We start from the raw sequence: 27,815 nt of genomic DNA, 5'->3' as shown, positions 1-27,815 counted from the left end.
TAGCTTTATCACTTCCAGAAAGAAGGTGTCACAAGTTCCCCCTTTAGTTCAGCTGAGTGGAGCCACTGTCATGTTTAACTTTCATCCTGTTTACCTCAGCCTAGGAAATTCACCAGGTTCTGGTTTTATTTTGAAAATTATATCCAGAAGCTTTTAGAAACTTATAAACAATAGCACCAGCACCACCATCCCTCACACATTGCCACATTACCTTGTTTTTGCCCTATAAACCACTGATATCAGAATTCTTCTGTTACTGTAACTTCCGTCTCTTCTGCCCTCACTTCAACCAATGTGAACTATGAAATATTTCCCATATTTCCTATGAAATGCATAAATTCCTACTGATCTAAGTTAACATAAGCATGTCTTGCTATATGAACAACGCTTTACCAACCCTCACAACTAGAATCATTCCTGAATCTCTTTAAGTAGAAACTCCTCTGGTGTCATTAAGTATTACTTACAGTCTTACTTTTGTTCCAGGAAGTAAGCAAGAGTTTGGGGACGTATTGCCAGTTGAAAATCTATCAGAAATAAGATCGGAGAATTCTAGAGCTAAAAGAAACATAAGACATCTACTCTGGTCCCTTTATTTTATACATGAGAAAATTGAGGGCCAGAGAGGTGAAATATCTCCAAAATGATATTGTATATTAGAGGGAAAATTTTGCTCTCTTTACAGAAATTTAGCTTCTACACAATTTTTCAGGAGCACATCTTGGAAAATTTTAGCATAAAATCCCTAATCACTGAAAAAAAATCTCCATTCTTCTTTGTGTTTCATATTCATATACATTATCTCTCTTTTATTTGAGGGAGAAAAATGTTCTGTCTAGTATGAGAGCTATATTATGCAGCTTCCAGAGCATGACAGTTTTATTTCAAACTCCATTTCAGATGCTGTATTTCTGTATCTTAGAAATAGTAACCTCTCCCTTTTCTCTCTAAAAACATGAGGGAGAAATGAAAACACCAGAATGCTACAGAAACAATGTATGATTTTAAATATATGGATAAAAATATCTTTGTGAGTTGATAAGGTTTTTGAAGGTAATTTTTCTTTGTTAAATTCCTTGGAGAATGATAGTTAAGGTCTGTCTGTGGCATTTGTAAAAGTCTGTCCCTTTTCATACATGAGTTTAAAATATCTAATCCTAAGAAAGCAAGCAGTCTATTTGTTGTAGACATACCAAATAATGAGAATTGATGGGTATTACCCTTAAAAAAATCTCAACTTTATATATTTCCAAGCCTTATTAATAGTTTATATGATTTAATTTTAATTTCTCAGCAGTGTATAGATGTGCCTACCAAAACTAGGGATTTTTTCTTGCCATGTTTTTTTTTCCTTTTTCTTCAAATTGTTTATCTTTTCTCATGACTTAAACTGTAATTTTTATGCTGATAACTCCAAAAGTATGACTCTAGCCATGACTTCTCTCAAATACCAGTGTCTGTCTCTAACTGCATTCTCAGCCCTTCATCTTATAGACCCTCCACAACCTCAATTTCACAAATCCAAATCTGAACTTTTCTTACCCTTATTTATTGCTTGCCACTGTTACCATCATTTCCCCTAACCACCGTGTGCAAAACTTCAGAGCCATCATTTACTCATCCCTGTCCTTTATCTTCCATATATTTTCTTACAGTGCTTTTCATATGTCTTCTTTTCTTCCTTTACCCTTTCATTAATATACCCAATTTTACTGAATAGCCACTGAATTCTAGGCTCTCGGCTAAGCAGTGGAAGTGTAAAAACAAGTCTTGGTCCCTGCTTACAAGGAGCTCATGGCATATTGGAAGAGACCATTATCAGTATGGGGTAGGGACTGTAAACCTGATAAATTCAGGCTAGATACTTGTGAACTCAACTTGTGAACTAAATTTGAAAATTCTTTCAAAATGAGTGTAGCATCCCGACTGAAATTTCTGCCCCATTCATACCAGGCTGAATTGAAGAAAAAAAGTGGATTTTAAATGAGACAGGCTTTATTCAGCATATCTCCAGGACGTAGAACCAAAACCTTAGAGAAGTAGAATCAAAACACCTTTCCACTGTGTGTGACAAAATTGCCTTATACACAATATGCATGAAAACCCCCAGTTCTTTACTTGGCCACCTCCTGTTTATCCTTTTATTCTCAACTCAAATGTTACATTTTCAAGGAAGTGTTCCCAATTGTCCACTTTCTCCTGGACAAATGAGCCATTTCTTCTGTCTCCTTACAGAAACCAAGTTTCAGCGAATTCAGGAATGAATGGGAAGGAAAAAGTAGAGATGAAAAGGAGATAAAGGGATAGTAGCTAGACAAGGATTCGCCCCTTGGAGAATAATTTTATTATTTATTATTTGTTGTTTTAATGTATCTTTCACTGTGGATTGGAAGAAAAATGGATGTATTTGTAGACTAAGAAAAAGTAGTGGAAAGGGAAAGACTGAAGGAAAAAAAAGAATAGTGAAGAAAACAAAACTCTCAGTTTCCAATGTCATCATTTAATCTAGATCATAAAATTCACTTTCTACCAAGACTCTCCCTATCATTTTTCCCATCTCTATTTCATCCTTCAATACAAAGCCAAATTAGTCTTCCTAAGATCTTGTTGTTAACATGTGACACATTCCTCCAAAAATCCTACAGCACTTACCTCCTCATCATTATATCCTCAAGCTTCTTCATCTTTCAGAGCCCTCATCATCTGTCTCTTACCTACCTAATCAATAGTTTCCCTCTAATTGCCAGAGTGGATGCTCAGCTCAGTAAGACTAGTCTGTTCATCGTCTATTGAGTATAAGTTCTGCACCTATTGAGTATAAGTTCTGCAAGAACAAGTATCTTTGTTTTGTTCATTAATGTATCCCAAGCACAATGCATGGTACCTAGTAGGTGCTCAGTAATTATGGAACATTTCCTTTTTCATTCACATTTCAGAACTCTTACAGTTATGCACTTATTCACACTCTTCTTTCTCTCTTCTACTTATCTAAACCCTACTGATTTTTCCTAACTCAAGTCCTACTTACTCCACCTATATTTTGCTAACTACTCCTGCCCATATTGTGTTTCTTCCTTTCTCTGAATTCTCATACTATGTACCTGTGATTTCATACATGGAATCTTATAAGAGACATAGTGTAATAATGTGTTTAAGAGCTCAAACTCCAGAGCCAGGCTGATCCAATTTGAATTCTGTCTGTTATTTACTGATTATGTATTACTTACTGATTATTTGACTTATCTGTGCCCCAATTTCCTCATATATAAAATGAACAAAATAATAAAACCTATCTCATAGGATTGTTGCAAGATTTAAGTGAGTTCATGTATGTCAAGTGTTTATCACAGTGACTAACATATAGTAAGCACTATAAATGTTTCCTGTCATTGTATAGTTTTACTGCTTCATTTATGTCAGTCTTGCCTTTCCAGCCAAACCATAGGCTCTCTGAGGTGGAAATGATACTTTATCTCTCTCAAGATGGCCAGAACAGGCTAGTTAAATATTTGTTAATTGATGATTTATTCAAAATTACACAATAACAAGACTACTTTACCATGAAATTTAAGCTGCTTCATTTGGGATCCAATTTTTAATAACAACTTATTTTATATAAAGATCTACAGTCCAACAAATATTTTTATGTCTTTTATACTGATTGATTCTTACAGTATATTAGTGAAGTAAATAAGGCAAGTGTCATTCTTAGTATACAGCTTAAGAATTAAGGTCAGGAAAGATGTCTACTACCCTTCCTCTTAGCACTGCCATGTTTCCCTACTTCTTGCCTGCTCAGAGAGGCCAGATTAATAAGTCTTCTGTGTAAGCAGACCTTCTTCTATAAAACAGAATGTCAGCCACCTCTTCTCGCAGGTCTGCCCAAATCTTAACAAATGATTGTCATTGGCACTTGCCCTCGTTTGCTTTGTGAGGGGGTGGGTTTGAATGTCCGGAAACACCCACCCCACTACCCTGTGGGTTGGGAAGGGAAGTGCATCTGATCTTAAACACTGCGCTCTCCACAAAGTTGAGTCCTCCCCAAACTAAATCTCCTTATATAGGCTGGGAGGAAAGGGGTTGCTGGGGTGATAGTTTGAAATCATAAAGTCACTTTCTGTTCCTCTTCAGTTAGCCCTAGGGGAAGTGGTGGTGGCTTTTGTTGCTGGCTTCTGTTATTTGATAGCATTTTAGAGCCTCTTTGTTTCAACAAAGGGACAACATCACTCCGTATCCTGTTACACATTCATGCAATTATTTATCAAATATCTTAGCACCTTTGCTGGGCAGTGCCCTATTATACTTGCTATGGGAGATAAAAAAAGAAATATAATAAATTTAAGCTATTGAGGTACTTGGCTCTGTGTTGTCATCAGCATGTTTATATCGATCCAGTCTCTCTCCTAGAAACATTATATGTCACTTGGGGAAAAAGAAACAAAAAATTTGAGTAGACTTTTGCTTTTACAAGTTGTCCTCAAGAAAAAGTATATTTTTATTGTGTTGAAATATGAATTATTAAATAACATGGTTAACTTGTGATGTTCCTTGCCTCATAAGTATACTCTTCCTACTTTGATTCATATTTCCACCTTTCTTTTAGAAGATTATTTTAGTATTCCAGTTACTATTCCAATTCCAATTGTTCAGATTTAATAGTCTTTTCAAAGAATTTTTTTGCTCAACATTCAGATTGATCTCTCTATAGGAAATATATACAATGTATGTCACTTTCTATGCTGTCTTATTTTAAGTTCTTGAATCACAAAGTAGACATTTAATAAATGTTACTTGGCTTTCAAAGTGAAGAGACTCTAGATTGACTCAAAGAACTGGGACTGTAGCCAGTCTAAGGTCGTCCTGTCCCTGACAAAAACTCTTAAAAGCTTCAAGAAACTATCAACTCTATCACATATCCCCTGAGAGCAGCACTACTGGCCTCATTTGTTACCCAGGTACAGTAAGTAGCTTTTGGAATACTTACTTTCCAAATGGCCTTAGAGAAGCTAATTTTTTTTAATGTTTATTTGTTTTTGAGAGAGAGAAAGAGAATGTGATCAGAGTAGGGACAGAGAGAAAGGGAGACAGAGGATCTGAAGTGAGCTCTGTGCTGACAGCAGACAGCCTGATACGAAGCTTGAACTCAAAACCTCTGAGATCATTACCTGAGCTGAAATCAGATGCTTAACTGATTGAGCCACACAGGTGCCCTGAGAGGCTAATTTTTCATATTAAGATTTTCTCTTTCTCTCACCTTCCCCCTAAACACACACACACACACACACACACACACACACACACACACACACAGCATTATAAATGAAAACTGCTTCCTTCTATAAGAGTTATTTTTATTATTAATCTTCTAATATACATTATAAGTATGATCACATATGGACTTGTTTCTGAATATAGAATCAAAATAAATTATTCTGAAAGGAAATAAAATTGTTACTAGGAAAAATATCAGCCTTTTAGGCAGCAGTCTGTTAAATAATTTGCACTATCTTATGTTAAACTAGGAAATATATTGTAATTATTTAGTGATAATGTAATTTACATTTATGTTGGTACATATTTGGAAAAGCATATTATATAATTCTTCCATGTGGCCAATAGACCCTTTTCTCAAAATTCTTCATACATTTGATGAAGAATTAGATAAACATTAGTTTATTCAAATATCTATTCATACAAAAGCCAGAGTAGTCCTTAACCAATGAAATCTTCTGGTGAAACACAAACACTTTTTATCTAATTGTCTATATTAATTTTTGCATGTCTCCTTTCCAAATTGAATGCATGAAAGCCTGTCCTACTTGCTGATCTCTTTTTTATCATTTTTTAAAAATTTTATCTGATTTTAAGAGTAATAGTGACTTTATTGTTTTTCTTTAACATATCTACATGTTCTTCACTGCCAGATATGATTACCTATAATGGTGAATATAGCCATAAGTTCTCATTTATAAGCCTTTTTACAGTGCTATAAATATTTGATAAGAATTGCTTTCAGACAGCTTATATTCATAGTTATAAAGAACTTAAGAAAGTTATATAATAATGCTGTATGAAAACAAATCTCATATTTTTCTAAATTTAAAAATTTTAAGTATCTCATACTTAATAAAACTTAATCACAGAAGAGCATTAAGAGAAAAAGTAAAATGAGTTTCACTAACTCACAGATAACCACTTTTACAGTGTCTCCCAAACTGGTGTCATTGTGAACTTATCATTTGTAGGGCCTTTTTCCCTTGGTAATCTATCCTGAAAATTTCCTCTCTGAACAATTTTTCTAAAACATGATTTTAATGGATGAATGGTATTTTTTTTATTTGTTTAACGTTTATTTATTTTAGAGAGAGAGAGAGAGGGAGAGCACAAGTGGGGGAGGGGCAGAGAGAAGGAGACATAGAATCCAAAGCAGGCTCCAGGCTCTGAGCTGTCAGCACAGAGCCCGACACTGGGCTCGAACTCATGACCCGTGAGATCGTGACCTTATGTTGCTTAATTTAATTTTTACAATAACCTCGAGGAGATGTTGTAATCTTGAGAGGAACAGTGACCTTTGGTCAACAGACATAGCCAGGCCAAGGTAAATTCTCAAGTAGGGAATCAGAGGAATAAATATCCTGACCTCACTGTCCTGTCGTTTGTACTCGCTTAAACGCCGGAGGAGCTGGGTCCGTCTTGATGTAGTCCAAATGGGTTACTTACCAGAGCAGACAGCAAAGTAGAAACCAGTGGGTAGTGAATCTGGAGGGGCAAACAGAAGATATCCAGAACACTTACCCCTACTTTTTGCACTTCTGATTGTGAATCCATTTTTGTATTTCTGAAATTAGTGAGGTAAATTTTTTTGTTATTACCTATTTATATTTCTTTTGTCACTATATGTATATATCTCTGCTCCTTTTTCAAATAAGCAGATTTTTGTTCTTATTGATTTATTTATTTAAAATAGCTCTTTGTATATTAAAGACATATTAATTTTTTTTGACATATATCATCCTTCTTTAAGAGCTCAGCCTTTGCTATATGCTTATAACTATTTCTCATCGTCAATACTTTTCTCATCCTATTGTGATTCCACTTTATACATAATTATTTATTCCACCTATTAGTCATTTTGCTATATAGTATAAGATAAAAACATAACTTTATTTTCATCCAGTTAGTAAGTTATGCCAACACTGTGTTGTAAATAATACATCCTTGCCCCAGTGATTGACATGGCATCCTGTTCTTTTAGCAAATACTTAACGCGTCTTTGAGCCTATTCCTGTTACCGTATTATGTCCTGTTAATCTTTTGGTCTATTCTGGTGCAACACCATACTATTAATTTTGTACAGTTTTAATACATAACAATGTATTTTATTATTTTTCAACATTTTCTTGACATTGTCACCTATTTGGTCTGTCAAATAAATTTTAGAATTTACATTTCAAAATTGGAAAAAAAAGATCCTATTTAGGAGTTTGATAAAATTGTCATATATTAATACATTGCTCTGAAGAAAAATAAAGGTCTTATAATATTGACTGTTTCTTTCCAGATAGCATCTTATATCTGCCAGTTTTTTCAAATGCCCACCACAAAACTTTTATTTTCTTTAAATGTAATCTACTTATTTCTAAATGTTTTATTTTGGAGAAATATTTTGATATTGCGAATGAAAACTTTTGCTCATTATGTTTTCTGACTCACTTCTGCTGCCATGTAATGATTTCATGGTATGTATATTGTAACTAAACCCTCACCAAACTCTTACCAATTTTATTAGAGTTTCCTTTAATTATTCTGAATTTCTAAGAAGACTATTGTATCACCAAAAATAAAAATAATTTATTTCTTCTTTTCCAATATTTGTACCCCTTATTTATTTTTCTTAGTGTCTCAATAGCAACTTCTATAAAAATAATAAATAATAAGCCTGATAGCTATATTTTAATAAGTCTGCCTCTGTGGTTCATCATTAAATAGAATGTCAAATATTTGCAATGAAGAACATCTTTCATCACCTAATTAACATTCTTTCTGATACATATTTACCATGAGTTTCTTTTTTTCAAAAGTTGAGAATAAATGCTGAGTTTTATCACATATGGCTTTATGTCAATTATAGTGATGTTACATACTTTATGTCCTTTGACTAATTAAAGGTGATGGATTATTTTAAAAATTGTCCTAAGGTTGAACCATTCTTACTGGAATATGCCCCTACTTGGTTGTATAGTATGTCATTCTTTCAAGTTGGTAACTGCATTCAGTTTTATAGTTTTGAGATTTTAAAAAAATCTTTATTTTTAAGAAGTATTGTGTGTGTGTGTGTGTGTGTGTGTGTACATTTAGTGCTATCTTTGTCAGATTTAAGTATTAGTTTAAGGTAGCTTCATAAAATGCCCTCGGGCACTTCAGTGTTTCCTTTGCCTTGGAACAGTTATTATATGGATTCCCTTTGAGAATGAGACAGAATTGTTTGAGGAAAAAATGTGTTTGGCACATTTTTCCCCACTTTATAGATGAAACAACTGGGCAGAGAGGTTATATATCACACCCAAAGTCATATACTGATAAGTAAGATGACCAAGATTTGAATCCAGATAGTCTGACTCCAAAGTCTGTGGTCTCCTCCCTGTAGACAGGGATTAATTCATAAAGGGCTTTCTATGCTATGCTGAGGAATTCTGACTTCATTCTATCAGTGGTTAGAAGTCATTGAGGTATTTTTAATTATAAAAGTTATATGATCAGATTTTTATTTTTAACTCAAATCATATTTGGAAGATGGATTAAAAGGAATGATTGTAGGTGAACAGGGAAGCAGAGAAAAGGGGAGAGAGAGAAAAAGAGAGGCAAACAACATCCATAGTCCATGTAAGAGATGATGAAGCCTTGAGATAGGGCAGTGAATCAGGGAACATATTCAAGAGGCTTTTTGGTGGAACTTGGGGATATGTTAGATGGGAATGAGGAATAAGGAAAAACAAAGTGTCTATGATTATTTCCAGATTTCTCTCTTGATAACCAGGTTAAAGTTAGTGCCAGGATCCATGACAGGAAATATGGGAAAAGTGTTCTAGATACCAGCCCTGTATTCTCAGAATTAAAATGCCTTTATAATTAAGAGCCCTTACATATAAAACATAAGTGTATACAACTATACTTTTATGGTTCCTGGTTACATACTCAACATAAAGATATACAGACATACTCTCATTAAAAGTCTACCATTTCAGACTCTCAGGTATCATCACAGAGTCATTTGCCCAGTAGTTTAATGTACACAGCAAAATGCCTGTCTTGTAACCAGGTTTAGGTTTTTCCTTGCTTGGTTAGGATTATCACTAATATGTCCAGCTAGTCATTTCAGACCATTCTACTGAAAGATGATTTTTTTTCAGTAACACTACTAAATAAATGGAGTCCACCTGCATTCGAAAGTGATCATGGTCTGTGTCCTGCTCATTGATATAGTTCAGGGAGAGGAGTTGCTGAAAGCACTTCCCCATGTTTGGAGGGTCCACTCCTGTCCCTTCCAAACTCTGGAGCTTTCCCACACTTCTCCCCACTACCTTACCACACGCTCTCTGTGCCTGACTCAGTGTGGTTTCTGTGCATCTCTAAAAAGGGAGAACGAGAGTGGGTCCTGCCTCAGTGAATGACTGAGTTGGTGTGGAGCCACAGCTGTGGTCTTCTGACACTGGTCTCTAATTTTGGCAGCCCTGTATCCTATTCTGCCCCTGCATTTGAAGTGATTACAGGCTGCCTATGTCCAGGTCATTGCAAAGGAAAAGTTGCAAGGTTTTCTTTATGTTCAGAGGTTCTAAAACAGGACAGCCTGAGGTGACCAAACATAAGGTAGATGGAGGGAGGCAGGCTTTCAGTGCATTCAACTCCTAAGACCTAGATTTTTCCAATGTTTTCCTGTTGATGAGCATAGCAGTTTCTTGGACATGTAAGCAGTGCCAAGTGCTTCTTGTCCTCTATAGGAGTGTCTCTTGACTGCTGTTCTATGTATGTGAGAGGCGACCTCAGGGAGAACCTGGATCAGGAGGTCTCAGGCAGGTCTGCATGTGCTGAGGCTCCACAAGAGGTGTCATCTTATCAGCCAAGCACTAGGCCATGGGGTGCTGAGGTCAGCCCTAGTTCCAGAAACTATTGAAGTAAGTCCCAAAGCCATGAGTCATTAGCCCTTGGATTTGCTAATACTTCTCTCCAAGATTCTTTTGGTGTTGTTTGTGGACACCAGAGGGCCAGAGATTAGAGAAGGAGTCCACACATGAAGCATCCCCAGAGTGCCTCCCGCTGTCCACTCAGAGTATCATGGATCAACTCTTCACACAGGAGATCAGAGGGGAAGACCTGGGGCTGGGGCCAGTGTCCACTTCAGCTGGCTCTGAGTCTTGACAACAATAACCAGAGAGGCCATAAACAGGGAAGGCCTGTTCCATGTCCCTCTGCTATACCTAGAATGACTTGAATGACCAAGAATTTTTCTCTTGAATTGCAGCTGCTCATTGCTTTTCCTCTCCACCTAAACATTCAATAAACTTTACAGACTTGAAAAAAAATTCTGACCCTAGGTTGACTACAAAATATGAATTTTTTTAAAGAAGTAGTTCTCAAATTGGCTTGTGATATTTGGATGTCTAACCTTAATATACATTGTGTGTGTGTGTGTGTGTGTGTGTGTGTGTGTTATACATATATATATGTATATATATATATATATATATACATATATATATGTATATATATATATGTATATATATATAAAATTCTCAGGCAGAAATGATAAACTAATAGATATTTCCAGAGTTGTTCTACAGTTATCTTAAGTTCTTATTCAATATCCATAAACAAAGTGCCATGAATTTGAAACCCAGTCACACAGGAAAATGCCAAGATCAATGATACTAAATGAGAAAGAAAAATTGTACAAAGGAAGTTTTATTTTTATACCTCTAGGTAGAAATTGTACAACGAATAGTAAAATTGCATATAAAATTATCTTAATAAAAGAAAAACTAGATTCTGTATTTTAATATTATAAGTATTTTCTTTTTAAAGCAAAGTAGTTTAGGGGCGCCTGGGTGGCTCAGTCGGTTAAGCGGCCAACTTCGGCTCAGGTCACGATCTCGCGGTCCGTGAGTTCGAGCCCCGCGTCGGGCTCTGGACTGATGGCTCAGAGCCTGGAGCCTGCTTCCGATTCTGTGTCTCCCTCTCTCTCTGCCCCTCCCGCGTTCATGCTCTGTCTCTCTCTGTCTCAAAAATAAATAAAATAAAAACAAAAAATAAAAAAAAATAAAGCAAAGTAGTTTAATTTGCCCTAATTTACTAATCTCCTAAAATTAATTTGCAGAGGAACTTGCATGAATCATATTAAAGTTCTTCACTGATTTACACTCACACAATTTCAGAAAGTTCTGAATTTGTCAGTGATTCCTGTCTTCTGTTTTAACCATTTTACGTAGCAATTGCTCTTTGAGAAACTCCTTATATATGATACATTTGATTGGAACCAATGCCAAGGTCAAATCTTTCTTCAATCAATCAGTTCTTCATGGAGAATACGTTGGTCAAATTCTCTGTCAAATTCTCTTCTTCATCAGCCAGGGCACATCTTATTCAGACAAAACGTCAGTTTGAAATGCTGCATTCATCACTAAATGACTAAAAGCAGAACTAGGGTAATCAAAAGTTCTTTATCTTCATAATGTACAACTTCATGTGAAGGCTGTGAAAAATACCTATTGAGATTGCACTCTAACAAAAAAGGATATGGAAGCATTGATTGTATGGCTTGCTGATTTTAAAGCTCTTTTATCTTTCTGAAAGACTTTTAATTTCAGAATGTTTAAGTAGATTTAATTCATAATATTAAAAAATTAAAATTTCTAATGTCTCTTTTTTATTAAGAGCCATAAACCCACAAAGCTTAGCAATTTCCATTTCTATTTAAAAGCTAATGAAGTGGGAGAAAATGGGCTTTACCACTAAAGAATTTACAGCATAGTAAGGGAAACCCAGGGGATAAGAGCTAACATTGAAATTACAACTGAAAATAAGTGTCTCTTGTTTTCTGATGGTTACCAGAGGGGAGGTAAGTGGTGGGGATGGGTGAAATAGGTGATGAGGATTAAGGAGTGCACTCGTGATGAGCACGGGGTGATGTATGGAAGTGCTGAATCCCTATATTGTACACCTGAAACTGATATTACACTGTATGTGAATTAAATGGAATTCAAATAAAAACTTAAAAAAAAAGATTTTTTAAAAAGTTTGTCTGATAAGTGATCCATATGCTTTATTCTCTCCTGCCTAGAAATTCTAAATTGGAAATTCTAAGTGTGGTAGCCCACAGAATTGCAAAAAGAGAGAAAATGAGTACATGAGATAATAGACTCAGCTTTGAAAACTTATTAAGCATATAAATAAATCTGTTCTTTTCGATCCCTACGTTTCAATCAAGTGAATTTTGAAAGTTCTTAAATTCCTAAGTTATGTTAAATAAGTTTTCTGGAGTGACTACTAGTGCTCCATAAATTATGTTGAATTGAGTCAAGTTGTATTGCATTGCCTTTTGTAGGGAGAAAATCCCTCTCCCTATGAAATAACCTGGAAAACAATTGTAAATAGCCCATGGTCTGAATCAGTCTTACAGCAGGTAGTAGTCACATAGGCCAAAAAACTAGTTTGATTGTCTGGAATCTGATTTTACCTCCTTCACAATTAAGATGCATTGTCAATTTTGTTCACTATCTAAGAAAGCATTATGTTGCTCTGCATTCTTCTCTGAGAATCTAATTTTACTCAACTATCCATATATAACATAAATTATGTTACAAAAGTCTAATATGTATATTAGAACCAGGTTCTTTAATTAGTATCTATACTGAGTTACAATGCAATTTCTTATATCACCAGAGTTTTAATTAATGTAATTCACAACAATAGTAATTATGCTTGAAAAAAGTGAAACGTGCTTAAAGGAGCTATCTTCAAAGATACACAGTGCTCTCATAAGGAAAAATCTGCCTCATCTCTATCTATCACATTTGAGCCAGGAGCTTGTAGTGAAGCAAAAGAATAATGGCTTACTCTCTGTATGAGTAAGTAAACCTCAATAGTAAGGAATACAGTTGCACAGTAGATCACTAATGTGAGATACAGTTTCCTGTACTATGTGCTATAGTGATTGATATCAAGAGCCTAAAGATATTCTGTATTGGCTATAGTTTGTCTGTCTATAATACTCTCAAAATTTGTGTTGCTTGTATGTTTTTTTCAGTCAAGAGAATCCATCCCATTAAATGACCTAAAGTCAGAAGTATCACCCAGGATTTCAGCAGAGGACCTGATTGACTTGTGTGAACTCACAGTGACAGGCCATTTCAAAACACCCACGAAGAAGACAAAGTCCAGTAAACCAAAGCTCCTGGTAGTTGACATCCGGAACAGTGAAGAGTATCCTTCACACTTGTGGTTTTAAAGGGTGGTACTGCCTCATTCATAAGGTTTTCTTTCCATTTAAAGGGTATGTGGTAAAAACAATGAACATATCTAGGATTCTTCTGAATTGAAATAGCTAAATAACTCTCAAAACTAGATGCCAGAATAGATTTGCATAGTATTTTATAACATTGCATGACCTTAAAACAGTTTCCAAACAACACCAGAATACAGGGATTTTTTTCTTTGTTTTTGTGTTTCTCTAGTGTATATTGCTGTTCTTGAGGGTATTTGAATCCTTCTTGCTATAGATAAAATTTTGGCAAAGGTGAAGAGTATTTAGCTGGCGTATTCATAGCCTAGAAAGAGAGATTACCAGATGTCAACATTGAACTTATATTTATTATAATTTTCAAAATATTGTCTTAGAGAACATATTATTTTTTTACTGACATTTTGCTATTAAATGTACCATAACTTCTTGGGATTTTGCTTGGCATTAAAGTATGAACAGTTACAAAATAGTAACAGTTTAATCTTTCTCCTTATGTCTTCATCTGTCAGATTCTCATGAAGCATCCCTTATTTCTCTGTACTTGAGAATCTAGGTAAATGGTTTTCAGACTTCTTTTTTAACAGGGTAACTCCCTTTTAAAATAAATTCTTTCTTAGAAATTCAATATATAAAATGAAGAAATTTTAAATGATTTTCTTCATTTGTTAATATTTACACCATTTACTAAGTATAAATGAGAGTTATATGAAAATGAAGGTTAACAGATTGGTGGCTTCTCATATGCTAAAATTGGCATATATATTTTCATCTGCATATTTTCAATCACAATTTTTGAAATGAAATTTTAAAATTAAATTTAAACTGTTCATTTGCAGAACTCTTGAAGCAATCCATAGAATCTTAGAGTACTAAGAATACAGTTTGGGAGCCTGCTATTTCAAATGATACATCCCCATCTTTTTGTGAAAAGTTAACTACTTTTTATTTTCCATAAATTTGAAAAGACCACTAAGTTTAGAGAGAGTATAAGTGTTTATGTCCCTGGTTGTTAGGTCTTCAAGGACACTGGAAGTTCCTTCACAAAGTAGGTGAGTGGATTCCCAAAAGAAGCATTTAATTCCAGTTGACTGACTGGTCAAGGACTCCTGCTCTAAAAGTTCTTATGTATTAGGTCAAGGGTTTAAAATACATTCAATTTTTTAACTTTTTACTTTGTTTCTTTTGGTTATGCCTGTAGCAATAGTCTCTCATAAAACCATCAAAAAGCATAGTATTAGGGGTGCCTGGGTGGCTCAGTCAGTTAAGTGTCCGACTTCGACTAAGGTCATGATCTCATGGTTCGTGGGTTCGAGCCCTGCATCGGGCTCTGTGCTGACAGTTTAGAGCCTGGAGCCTGCTTCAGATTCTATGTCTCCCTCTGTCTCTGCCCTTACCCTGCTGTGCTGTCTCTCTCAAAGATAAATAAACATTTAAAAAATTTTTTTAAACATAGCATTATTGTGCCCTATTTTAAAGACTACTAGAATAATGAAAATAGCTTGTATTTAAGACTACTTATTAAGACAATTCTTCTGATACTTCCTTTCAAATAATTTAAATAACTATTGGAAATTTTAAAGTACACACCATATGAAAGTGACATTCAAACCAAGGTTTTTCAAACCTCATAGGCAACTCTCCTTTAGTTTCTTCAGGATAAATATAAATAGAACAGCAGAAAGCAGAGCAGCTAGCCTGATCATTGTTATCTGAGGAGTATGGATGAGTTGCCTAATGTAGGAATGCCTTTCTGTCATCTTGCGATACGTGGCTCAAAGTTGCAACTAGGCAGACCTGGGTTGTTGTTTTAGTCTTTACAATTGCAGGCTGAACAGAAAAAAATCAGTATTGCTTTGTGCCATTTTGTGGGGATGTGGTCCCAAGGGAATAAAGAAAGAAAAATAAAGTCACCCATCTTTTATGACCCTCCCAAAGGACCCAACTTGTGAAATTTTCTAAATCCCCTTTTGAAAGCCTGTTTTAAAACCAAAGTATTCTTAAAGTTGGGTTATTTATCTTCACAACATTTCTAAGTTGTTTTTATTTTGTTTTGTTTTTTGTTTTTTTGGTATCCTCTTATTTTATCACATATCTACTTTGTCTCACCTCTAAATACCAATTATTGGCACCTTTGTATCAATCAGTGCTTTGAGAGGAACCACAAGCTAAACTCTTTTCAAGAGTCATTGGGTGTCATTGGGTCTCTTCTAAGTATCAAGAATATAGTGAAGAGTGGAGAGCTGTGGGTTCTAAAAATCCTTTCCAATGAAGTATCTAAACTTCCTACCTACGGCTTTCCAGGGCTAAAAAACTGACACCTTTTATATTCTCTAATGATGTACACCATTTGATTACATTATGAGGAAATAAGTAACATTTTTTTTCTATTAATCTTAAATTCTGTCCTCAAAGAATCAAAGATTAGGGGAAAGTGTGTTTCATAGTAATGAAGAGATTCATAAATTTAGTGTTTCAAATTAATATATTAGAGTGTGTTTTTTTATTTCTTCAGATGTCATCATTAATAGCAACCAATAAATATTCCTCTCTACTGTACTATGGATAATTTTTTTAAGAAGATGGCATAAAATATAGTTCTTGTTCAGTAGGTTGCTTTTAATATGAAGAATATAAAACATGAAAATATTTTATGTGGAAAATAAATGAACAGTAAGGACATTTATGTATGAAGTGCTAAATGAGTAGTACAAACAAAAAGTGTATCAGCAAAAAAGTAATCTCTGGATAACAGAGGCAAGGTAGGGATAGGGCTCACGTCCTTATAATCTTTGCAGCCCCAGCACCAGGTGTGGCACCTAGAAAGTACCCAGAAACTACTTTTATAACGAAAACAGCAGGGTGGAAGACACAGTGCCACAAGACTCCTACCGTTACTCTTCAAAGTTATAATATAAAGAAACAGTTGGCAATATGTAAGCCTTTTTACATTCTGTAAGTGATCCAGTGACTTTCTACCTTTAAAATCAGAAGCAAAACAGTACTTACAAGAAGTCAGTAGAATCAGAATTTAGAGCTACAAGCATTCATCTAATCTAACATTCGTTCCTTCAACACATATTTGCTGGGTGTCTTGGTATATGATAGTCAGCAGCTAGTGTACTAGAGTTTGAGGATTTGTTGGTGAACAAAATGACAAGTTTCTTTCTCTCATGGAAACTGCATTTTAATTGGAGAGATAGATGTATATCTATCGTATGATCTTAAACAGTAATAAATGCTATATATAAAAATAAAGCAGAGAAAGTGAATGACAGTTTTGTAAAGTACTCATGGAAAACCTCTCAAAAAAGATAATATTTCAGCAGAGCTAAATGATGTAAAGGGGAGGAATGTTCTAGGCAGAAAGAACAGGGGCATTGACCCTGGTGTATGAACATGCTTGGCCATTTTGGACCAGCAACAACACCAGCAATGTAAGAGATTAAGTCAGAGGAAGTAAAATCACTGAAGCCAAGAGAAAGTATAGGATGGTCAGAAATCTCTGCAGTGTGGTTTTAGAGTTAGTAACATGTCCGCAATTCCTTGGATACTAACTTCTGAAAATCTACAATCTACAATGATGTACAGCTATAATTGAGCTCTCCCAGTGTGCCAAGCATGATGCTAGCCTTATGATGTAGATTCTGCTAATATGTCTGTTTTACTGATGAAGAAACTGAGGCCTGAAAAGGCTGAGCAACTTGCCCAAGGCCATCTAACTGGCAGTAAGAGCTAAACTCATGCTCCTAAATTTTATGCAAGTGACTATTTGGTCTCTGCATAGGGCTGTTAAGCATAAACAAGACTGAGACAAATGAGTGAATATAAATTAATGACTGAATGAGACATGTATTGATTCTAAACTATGTGTTCAGATGCTATACACATTCCTTCAAATCTTACACACAAACTAAGCTATTACTTTCAGCGCCTTATATAGGGGGGCCTAATCCCTAATAAACAAATCTGCCAGTAGTTGTCTTTATATAGATACGGACACAAATACGAGGAAAAGTGAACTTTTGAGGGGGAGGGCAGGGTGGCGTGCCAGTTGAACTCTTACTTTAATGAATCAGTCAGCTATTCAGTATGTTATCAAGCATCATATTTATGGTCAATTTTAAGTGCCGACTTGTCCAGGTATGGTGTCCAGATATTTGGTTAAACATTATTCTGGGTATTTCTTCTTTTTTTTAATCCTCTGCCTTTTATTCCCGTGATATATTCATTCCATAACTGGAAGCCTGTATGCCTCTTGTATATTCTTACCTTCTTTATCATATATAAACTGACTATATAAGTATGGGTTTATTTCTGGGCTTTCTGTTTTGTTCCATTTATCTATATATCCTTTTATGTGCCAGTACCACACTGTTTTGATTACTACAACTTTGTAGTATATCTTAAAACCTAGGATGTGATACCTCTGGCTTTGTTCTTCTTTCTCAGAATTTCTTTGGCTAGTCAGACTCTTCTGTGGTTCCATACAAATGTTAGTATTATTTCCAGAAGTTTTGTTAAATACACTGCTGGTATTTTGATAGGTATTGCATTGAATCTGTAGATTGCTTTAGGTAGCATGGAAATTTTAATAATATTAATCCTTTTAATCCATGAGCATGGAATATCTTTCTGTGTGTTTGTGTCATCTTCAATTTCTTTCATCAGTGTTTTATGGTTTTCAAAGTATAGGTCTTTCATCTCTTTAAGTTTATTCCTAAGTATTTTTTTTTGGTTCAATTGTAAATGAAGTTGTTTTCTTAATTTCTCTTTCTCCTATTTTGTTACTAGTATATAGAAATGCTACTGATTTTTTAAAATTTTTTAAGTTTATTTATATTCAAGAGAGAGAGAGAGAGCGCATGAACGGAGGAGCGGTAGAAAGAGACAGAGACAGAATCTGAAGCAGGCTCCAAGCTCTGAGATGTCAGCACAGAGCCTGACACGGGGCTGGAACTCACAAGTCATGAGATCATGACCTGAGATGAAGTCAGATGCTTAACAGACTGAGCCACCCAGGCACCCTGAGAAATGCTACTGATTTCTCAGTGTTGATTTTATGTCCTGCAACTTGACTGAATTCATTTATTATTTCTAGTAGTTTTTTTGGTAGTCTTTAAGATGTTCTATGTATAGTATTGTGTCATCTGCAAATTGTGACAGTTTAACTTCTTCTTTACCAATATGGATGCCTCTTTTTTTTTCCCTTGTCTAGTTGCTATGACCAAGACTTCCAGTACTGTGTTTAATAAAAGTGGTGAGAGTGGACATCCTTGTCTCCTTCCTGATCTTACAGGAAAAGCACTCAGTTTTTCATCATTTAGTATGATATTAACTGTGGGACTTTCAGATATAGCCTTTGTTATATTGAGATATGTTCCCTCCAAGCTCACCTTGTTGAGAGTTTTTAACAATGAATGGGTGTTGAATTTTGTCAGATGCTTTTTTTGCATCTGTTGAGATGATCAGATGATTTTTATCCTTTGTGTTGATTTGTGAATATTGAATCATCCTTGCATCCCCAGAATAAATCCCACTTGAGAAAACTGAACTATTTTATTTTTTTTAATGTTTATTTATTTTTGAGACAGAGAGAGAGCATGAACGAGGGAGGGTCAGAGAGAGAGGGAGACACAGAATCTGAAACAGGCTCCAGGCTCTGAGCTGTCAGCACAGAGCCCGACGTGGGGCTCGAACTCACAGACTGTGAGATCATGACCTGAGCCGAAGTTGGCCGCTTAACCGACTGAGCCACCCAGGCGCCCCTAAACTGAACTATTTTAAATATTGGATAGCAAAGTTGGAATACATTGAGGGATGCACGTTAGAAAGATATTTTTCTACTATAATGACTTAATTTATAAGATTTAATCCATTAAAAATATTCTTCTATTAAATCTTCCCAAACCTATCATTAGATTCTGGTGTTTTAAAATTTAACAAATGAAAGCCTATTGAAATCCTTATAATACTTTTTAAAGGAATTATTTTTGTAGAGTATCTCTTTTTTCATTTGAATTTTCTTAGTTAACATACAGTGCAATATTGGTTTCAGGAGTGCAATTCAGTGATTCATCACTTACATACAACACCCAGTGCTCATCACAACATGTGCCTTCCTAGTACGCATTACCCATCTAGCCCATGTGGGTAGAGAGAGGTAGGTAGGAGAGGTAGGTCCTCTCCATCGATCCTCAGTTTGTTGTCTATCATTTAGAGTCTCTTGTGGTATGTTTCCCTCTCTCCTTTTCCCCCTGCCCTTTTCATATGTTCATCTGTTTTGTTTCCTAAATTCCACGTATTAGTGAAATCATACGCTTTTTTTCATTATCAGATTGACTTATGTCACTTAGTATAATACATTCTATCTACATCTGCATCGTTGCAAATGGCAAGATTTCATTCTTTTTGATGGCTGAGTAATATCTATCTGTCTATCTATCTACACCACATCTTTTTTATCCATTCATCTGTCAATGGACATTTGGGCTCTCTCCATAATTTGGCTGCTGTTGATAATGCTGCTATAAACATTGGGATGCATATACCCCTTTGAATGTGTATTTTTGTATCCTTTAGGTAAATACCTAATAGTGTAATTACTAGATCATAACATAGTTCTACTTTCTAGTAGTTCTTACTTTTTTTTTTTTGAAGAACCTACATACTGTTCTCCAGAGTGGTTGCACCACTTTGCATTCCTACCAACAGTGCAAGAGGGTTCTCCTTTCTCTGCTTCTTCCCCAACACCTGTTGTTTCTTGTATTATTAATTATAGCCATTCTGAGGATGTGAGGTGGTATCTCATTGTGCTTTTGATTTCTATTTCCCTGATGATGAGTAATGTTGAGCATCTTTTCATGTGTCTGTGAGATATCTGGATGTCTTCTTTGAAAAAGTGTCTATTAATGTCTTCTGATTTCTTAACTGGATTATTTGTTTTTTGGGTTGAGTTTGATAAATTCTTTATAGATTTTGAATAGTAACCCTTTATCAGATATGTCATTTGCAAATATTTTCTCCCATTCTGCAGACTGTCTTTTAGTTTTGTTGTTTCCTTTGCTGTGCAGAAGCTTTTTATCTTGATGAGGTCCCAATACTTCATGTTTTCTTTTGTTTACCTTGTGTTGGGTAGCTCTTAATTCTGACCAAAGTAAGTATTTGCAATTAAACTCTGAGATTTATGTGACTTTACCTCTCTGTTTATGAAATTAATAAATATTTAATGCTAGTATATTTTTTAAAATAATTTTATTTCTCCCTTGCCAACAAAATGTAGTCCTGTACATTGCGGGGGGGGGGGGGGGGGCGGGGGGAGAAACTAACACCTTTTCCTTCCCCCAAAGAAAATAAGTTATTTTTGAAGTATTGTTTATAATATTTCTCCAATTGTTTACAGTCTCTATATATAATTTTTATCCTCTATTTTGCTTTTATAGATCATTTAAATGGGAAAATTTAGCCAATACTGTTCTTATATCTTCATATAGGTGAAAATTTTGTTTTCTTAATTTGTTCTTTCAGGAGATTAAGAATCTAAAATTAAGTTTTATCTCATCTTTTTTACTTCTGTAAAGTAATTGGAATGATTGTTTATGAAAGGGAGAGAGGCAGTCATTTTTCAACAAAATAAGTTACTGTCTACCAATGAATTTAAGGGATAGTGTTATCACCCGCTAGTACCCTCCCATGTGTGTAAGGGATGAAAAATATTTTTTTTCCTCTACCCTTCTAAGTTCTTGGCTGGGATTCTGTAAGAGAAGACAAATTAACAAGCGAAAAGCATACAAATTTATTTAACATAAGTTTTACATGGCATGGGAGCCTTCATAAGGAAATGAAGATCTGAAGGAGTGGTTAAGCCTGAGAGTTTTTATGCCAGGCCTGATGAAGAGAAGACAGTGGCAGTAAAATGTGAAAGGACAACGGAAGTGTGAGCTAAATTTAGTTACACTAGGGGAAACTTAGCAAGGCCTGTTTGTTCAGATTTCTGTCAGTGTCCCTCTGTCTTAGAGATAAGGATGTCCCTATCCTCTGAGTATAGGGAAGACACCTCTCAGTTGAGGGTTCTATGTCTTGATTCGGGGAAAGCTCACCAGTCCTTTCTGCACATGCCCTTTCTTCAGTTTAAAATATTCATTATACCAAGATGCCATATTTAGGGGTAGTGTACCCTGAACCCCATCATCTGAAATTTTGCTAAAGCTTCAGTCATTTAGCTTAGAATATAAATATTCCCCATTAAAATACAAATACCCTGCAAGAGGTAATATTTTAATCTATTATCAATTTTTAGGATAGTAGGTAAGGAAAGGCGTATCAGCAGTTTGAGGGAACTACTCCTAAGTTCAGTACGGACCAGTAGGGGTGAGGAATACAGAAAAGGAAAGAGGGAGAACGTGAAGATGGACTTCACCCACTTGCCAATAAAGACATAATCCCAACTTTCAAATAAGAAGCCTGGAGATAATCTAATCTAAATTCTTAATATAAGAGCTGAACAGTTCATGTCAGTCAGACTAAACAGCTAAGTTTCTACTGAAATCATATTTAATTTTTGTTTTTATAAGAAAGAAACATAAGAGACACCTGGATGGCTCAGTCAGTTCAGCATCTGATTCTTGACTTTGGCTCAGGTCACGATCTCATAGTTGACAGGATAAAGCCCTATGTCGGGCTCTGCGCTGACAGCACGGAGCCTGCTTGGGATTCTCTCTCTCCTTCACTCTCTGCTCCTGCACACACGCACTCTCTCTCAAAATAAATAAATTAAATTAAATAAAAATGAAATGTTAATATAGGTAAAGGCTTAAGTCAGTGATGTTTGTTCTAATACAAATTATAGGGATTTCAGAGCAAATAATAATTGCATATTTTAAAGAGGCAGCAGAAAGTGTTTCTCATATGGTGACATAAATTTCACAAGTAATGTTAATAGTTTCAAAGATAATATACAAGCCAAACTGTTGTTTTCTTTAGTGGTTCTAAATAGAGTTTCAAATTTTCTAGAGTTCATATTGAGTGGTCTTAGTCTTGTAAATGTGGTTCCAACTGATATTATTTGTAAACAAAAATACTTTGAAGGAATGTTATTCTCATATGCTTGAGTTCAAAGTAATTTAGAGATACTTGTGTTCAGAGCAGAATAGATATTGAGGAGGTTTAGTAGGATTTCTTTCATCCCATTTGGGTCTAGGTTCAAGCTACCTGAATTAAAATTTATAGCTAGTTGTATTCCCATTTCTGAATGGACCTTGTGTAATATGAGACTGTATGGTAACCACTGCTGGAATGTCCCCACTTGACAGTGTGGAGTCTGCTCAGGATTCTTGCTCGCTTGCTCTCTCTCTCTCTGCCCCTCCCCCCAAAAAACTAAATAAACATTTTAATAAAAATAAATAAATAGTTACAATGCAGTGTAAATGCTCTATGTTTGAGGCATACCCAGAAGCTAGGAATGTTAAGAATGGCCACCCAAGCCAAGTGATACCTGAGATGGGTTTTGAAAGACAAGTAGAAGTTACCCCAGCAATGAAGAGATAAAGGACATTTTAGACTGAAAAAACAACATACTGTATGAGTGCACAGAGACAGTGAGAAAGACACATTCAGGAAATTACAAGTACTCTGGATATGCATGGCTGGAATACATGAGGGTAGGAAATGATACTAGAGTAGCAAAGGCAGCTTCATGGAGAATGTTGCATATGATGCCAAGAAATTTGGGTTTTATCCCAGAGACTGTGAGAAAGTATTAAAGATTTTAATCCAATAAGTGGCATGCTCACAATTGTATTTTGGAGAGATTAAAGCAGTGTGGAAGAAGGGTGAGAGTGGAGGTAATGGTGCAGGCAAGACCACAAGGATGGAATCACCCAGAGATTTGATGTGCATAAACATCTCTCCATATTTGCAATCACAAAGGGTGAGATCTCTAGATTATCCATAAAATAAATCAATTTTTGTGAACCATTTGGGTCAATACCTATGCTGGGGAAAATCCAGAGAAATGCCTTTTGTTGCTATGTTTTTTCCCTTCTCTCTTACTGTGTGTTAACAAAGAGAATTCTGCATCATGGCACTTGCAAGTATTGATAGGTGGTGGTGCCACTAGCTAAGAAGGCCAGGAGGTATTTAACACATTTGATGCTGATACAAATTATTCTAGGTTTGACACAATTCTGAAATTCATTTACCTAGCAAATATATACGATGTATTCTAAGCATTATATTAAAACATTGTAAGAATTCCATAGACGAAATAAATACAGATCCTATAAATTGTTTTAAGTATTGGTGTGCTCCTGAAACCAGTACTACATTGTATGTTAACTAATGTGAATTTTAAAAAATAAATTTAAAAGAGGGGGGGTGGAATTTGGACACAGACACACACATATGGAGAAGGTCATGTGAAGATGAGGGTAGAGATCTGGGTGATGCACATACAAACCAAGGAGCACCAAAGACTTCCAGCAAATGACCGGAAGCTAAGGGAGAGGCCTGGAGCAGAGTGCCCCTTGCAAACCTAGGAAGGAACCAACCCTGCCAACCTTGATCTTGAACTTCTGGTTTCTGGAACTATGAGAAAATAAATGTCTATTGCTTAAGCCTATAAATAAGTAAATAAAGTATTGGTGGAAGTCAAGTACATTAGTATGTTTTATACAAGATCAAATTGCTGTTGTGAGAGATGTACAGATACTATGGGAAGGGAAACTTTCATGAAGGAAATGCTTGAAGGATGAATAATATTTGGACACTCAAAAATATTGAGAAAAGGTATTTAGGCAGAGAAAAGTACAGAAGCTAGTCAGGACATACTGGAAAAAATATATGATTTGGTTTCGTTGGAATTGAAGTCGTTAGGTCTTATTCATGAAAGCTGAACTGAAAAATTTGGTCTTTGTTCTATAGGCATCCATGAAAGGTTTCTCAACAGGAGAAATTTTAGTCTAACAACATTGTAAATAGAATCAATTTCCAAGAGAAAAGAGAAGAGTTGAAGAAAACAAAAAACTACTGTCATGGTCTGTGCTCAAGGGAATAAGTGTCTGAAATAGGCAAGTGATCATGGGAATAGAGATAGGAGGATGGGATTTATTAATTAGTGCTATATAGAATGTTAGATGTTGCCACTGATGAGGTTTAAACTGATTTGGTGGATGCTGATGCCATTCCAAGGAAGCAATAGATTTAGCAAGGAGAAATGGCAATCTCTAAAGATACAATTTTGTATTGATTAATGCTATTTAGTTACATTATATGTAAGGAAACTGTGGGCTTAATTCCATGTTCTCTTTTGGCGATTGATAATACAAAAGGTGCAGCCTTTACTTTGGACTCTGTAACACTGATTATGATTAGTTAACATAGCAACCGAACAGGCCAACATAAAGGTGTGCATACCTTCATAAGTGGTCTGGTGAAATGCTAGTGTTCTTTGTATATAGAGGTATGAAGTCACTAACTGTGGTACCCAACAAAAATTCTGTGCCCTTTTAGGGTTTAGAAAAATACGAGATTGTTTCTGTGTTAAATTTTGAGCTGTTAGATATTTTAAAGTAATTTTTAAATGCTTTTGTGAAGTGAACAATCTTTCTAGACTATGAGCATTTACCTATCTAATGTACCTACATTATTCTTAGAAGTGTTAGTTTTCAAACTGCTTGATTAAAGTATGTGCATCTACTTGCAATACTGTTATGTAGACTGACTTATAAATACAGGAAGGTCTCCATATCTTAGAAACCTAGAAGATAATGCATGTCATCCTTATCTATTAATACTGTTCTAATAATCCAGCTCTTTTGTCACAGACGTTTTAAAGTATTTGTTCTGATCTGTTTGTAAATTGAACTACCAGATTTTGTTTAATGTGAAAATTTATTTTTGTTTTAAGCACACATTTGAATGCTTTTTGGTAATGTCTGCCAGATGGAATGTTGGGCTGAATGATATGTTTTGGGGGAGAGGAACAGCTTATTACAAGACAGGGTAAGGTCACCAGTTGCCAAAGAAAAATGATGCTTACTTAGAATATATCACAGAGTGCAATCAGTGTAGCAAACAACTTGATTTAAATAGCTGACTAGGTGACTGCTATAATAACTGTTTTTATAGCTTCTATTGTTCCATAGCAGAGGTTTTATTGTAATTACTGCTGATGCCTTTAATCGTGTCTCTTATCTTTTAATTCCTTCAAGTATGTCGTCAAAAATCCTAGCAGTAAAAATGTTTTATGAACACTGATAGGTTAAAAAGTTACTGTTTATGAGTGCCATTGCCACTGTTGCCAAAACCAATCTGAAAATTTGTGATGGACATTGTTACGCTATAAAGATGTATATATGATTGGAGGTAATTACCACATAAATACTTTGGCTTCTATTACCTTGCTAGATTCTAAAGTGGGTACTTTGAAGCTGACACTTTTTAAGTTCTTAGTTTCTACAGTAGCATAGTATGTAGCTGTTGGGCAATGTACTCAGTGTAGAATGTCTTCAAGTACGAGTATTATTACCCCATATCTGTGTTTTGCTGACAAGCAATGGCTTTTTTAAGTACAAAAGACGAATGCAGAGAATCTAGATTTTTGTCTAGAATATGAGGAAAGCAATGAAGTGACAGTCATAATCCCAAAATATGTATTGTTGCATGCTCATCTCTAATACTGCTTTAGTATTAAGGACACATACACACTTCTCTCCCTCTGCAATACAATGAAATATGACTGAAGTTCTTAGAGCATGGAGAAAGTATGTATCTCAGACGTGTATTCTCTATCATTTTGTTCTCCTTGCCATATCTTGCCCAGGACAAATAGGAGTCAACTTTGAGAATTAGGGTTACTATATGTCAGAAACTGTCTCTATCTCACTCTTTACTTGTTCTGTCTAGCTAGCACAAAATATACAGAAATCTGCTCTTTGCTCAGTTTTCAGATAAACCTAATGTTTTATTGTGATTATGGAGGACTCGGAAAGTAAGAGAAGTCAACTATCTACCTTTACAATATAACCTGGCAGACTCTCACATGTTTGGAAATTGCATAAAGGAGTTCTGCTTCATCATATGATGTCTGTTTCACATGAGAATTTGTAATGGAGACAAAGAATCTTAATTACCAAGGAAGCTATATCCTTAAATCAAAATTGACTTCATTGTTCAACTTACGTAAACAAAAGGTAATGTTCACAGTAAATGTCTTAATATGTAACTAGGCCAACCTTACTCTTCTCTGCTATTTACCATGTAGTTAAGGATAGATATTTAGAGCGTGGACCACCCTAAGAGCACTCACGCTTACCTAATCTTATTTGCACTAGAAGTTTTATGACAAGAGTGTTCTTGGATGAGTGCTTTTAAATGTTTTCCAGGACTTTTTGATTGAACTAAACTAAGAATAGGGGAAGTGTGGTTTAAAGTTTTATTTCTGTTGTGCCTTATCTTTCAAAATGTTGAGATAGCCTGGAAAAGATTTGGAATAGCTTTGCATTTTGGATTATAATTTTCTTCTTTCCAGAAAGTCTCTGCTGCCATCATATTTTAAAGCATTTTAACATTTAATATGGATTTTTTAAAAAATCAAACTATAAAGCACAACCAACAGAAAACACTAGGATAATGACAAGTTTATGACTTACTTCTAGTGACTAAAAGGCAATTTGGGCTGAAATCTTTTTTTTTTTTTTTAATGTTTATTTTTGAGAGGGGGGGGAGGGGCAGAGAGAGAGGGAGACACAGATTCTGAAGCAGGTTCCAGGCTCTGGGCTGTCAGCACAGAGTCCAGTGCAGGGCTTGAACCCACGAACCCTGAGATCATGACCTGAGCCGAAGTCAGATACTCAACCGACTGAACCACCCAGGTACCCCTGGACTGAAATCTTTAAAAGCACGGAATAAATTGGTGGTGATACTAAATTCACAAAATCATCTAAGTGTTTCTGTATGATTTTAGATACAGATTTTAGATATTGGCTATTTGAGTACAGATGAGTACTTTTTCAAGCCAAATATTTATAGAATTTATCCTGTAAAATAAACTTTATTTTTAGAATCACTAATTTTCTAATATGTGGCTGACAGATTTTTATAGAAGACCCTCAAATGTAACTTGCATTGTAAAGCTTAACACAGTCTAAGCATTGTCTTTTATCTTTTATTTCTGACTTTCAAGGGAGAGGATCTGATTGGCTCAGCCTGCATCAGATATCTACCTTCACCCTCCCCTTCCCTTCTGTACTGTCAGTCACGATTATGGAAGGATCATCTGATACAACCACGGCAATCTAGGCTC

At 35.3% G+C, this 27,815-nt stretch overlaps 1 protein-coding gene and 1 non-coding gene across 5 annotated transcripts in view; both read left to right on the top strand.

Moving 5' to 3' along the window:
* Nucleotides 1-27,815, top strand: part of TBCK (TBC1 domain containing kinase) — a 225,352-nt gene that overhangs the window by 171,703 nt on the left and 25,834 nt on the right. For all 4 annotated transcript variants that reach the window (XM_078445834.2, XM_078445835.2, XM_078445836.2 and 1 more), the window contains one exon: nt 13,301-13,476. In XM_078445834.2, the coding sequence (XP_078301960.1) occupies nt 13,301-13,476 (176 nt within the window). The remainder of the gene's footprint in view (nt 1-13,300; nt 13,477-27,815) is intronic.
* On the top strand, nt 9,436-9,567 carry LOC132693470 (small nucleolar RNA SNORA71). The gene has a single exon (XR_009616838.1). It is a non-coding gene; the product is annotated as a small nucleolar RNA SNORA71 (small nucleolar RNA).

The sequence above is a fragment of the Panthera onca genome, chromosome B1 (genome assembly GCF_046562875.1).
Source record: "Panthera onca isolate mPanOnc1 chromosome B1, mPanOnc1 haplotype 2, whole genome shotgun sequence".
Taxonomy (NCBI): domain Eukaryota; kingdom Metazoa; phylum Chordata; class Mammalia; order Carnivora; family Felidae; genus Panthera; species Panthera onca.
The sequence above is the reverse complement of the archived record's forward strand: the minus strand, read 5'-3'. Positions and strand labels throughout refer to the sequence as shown.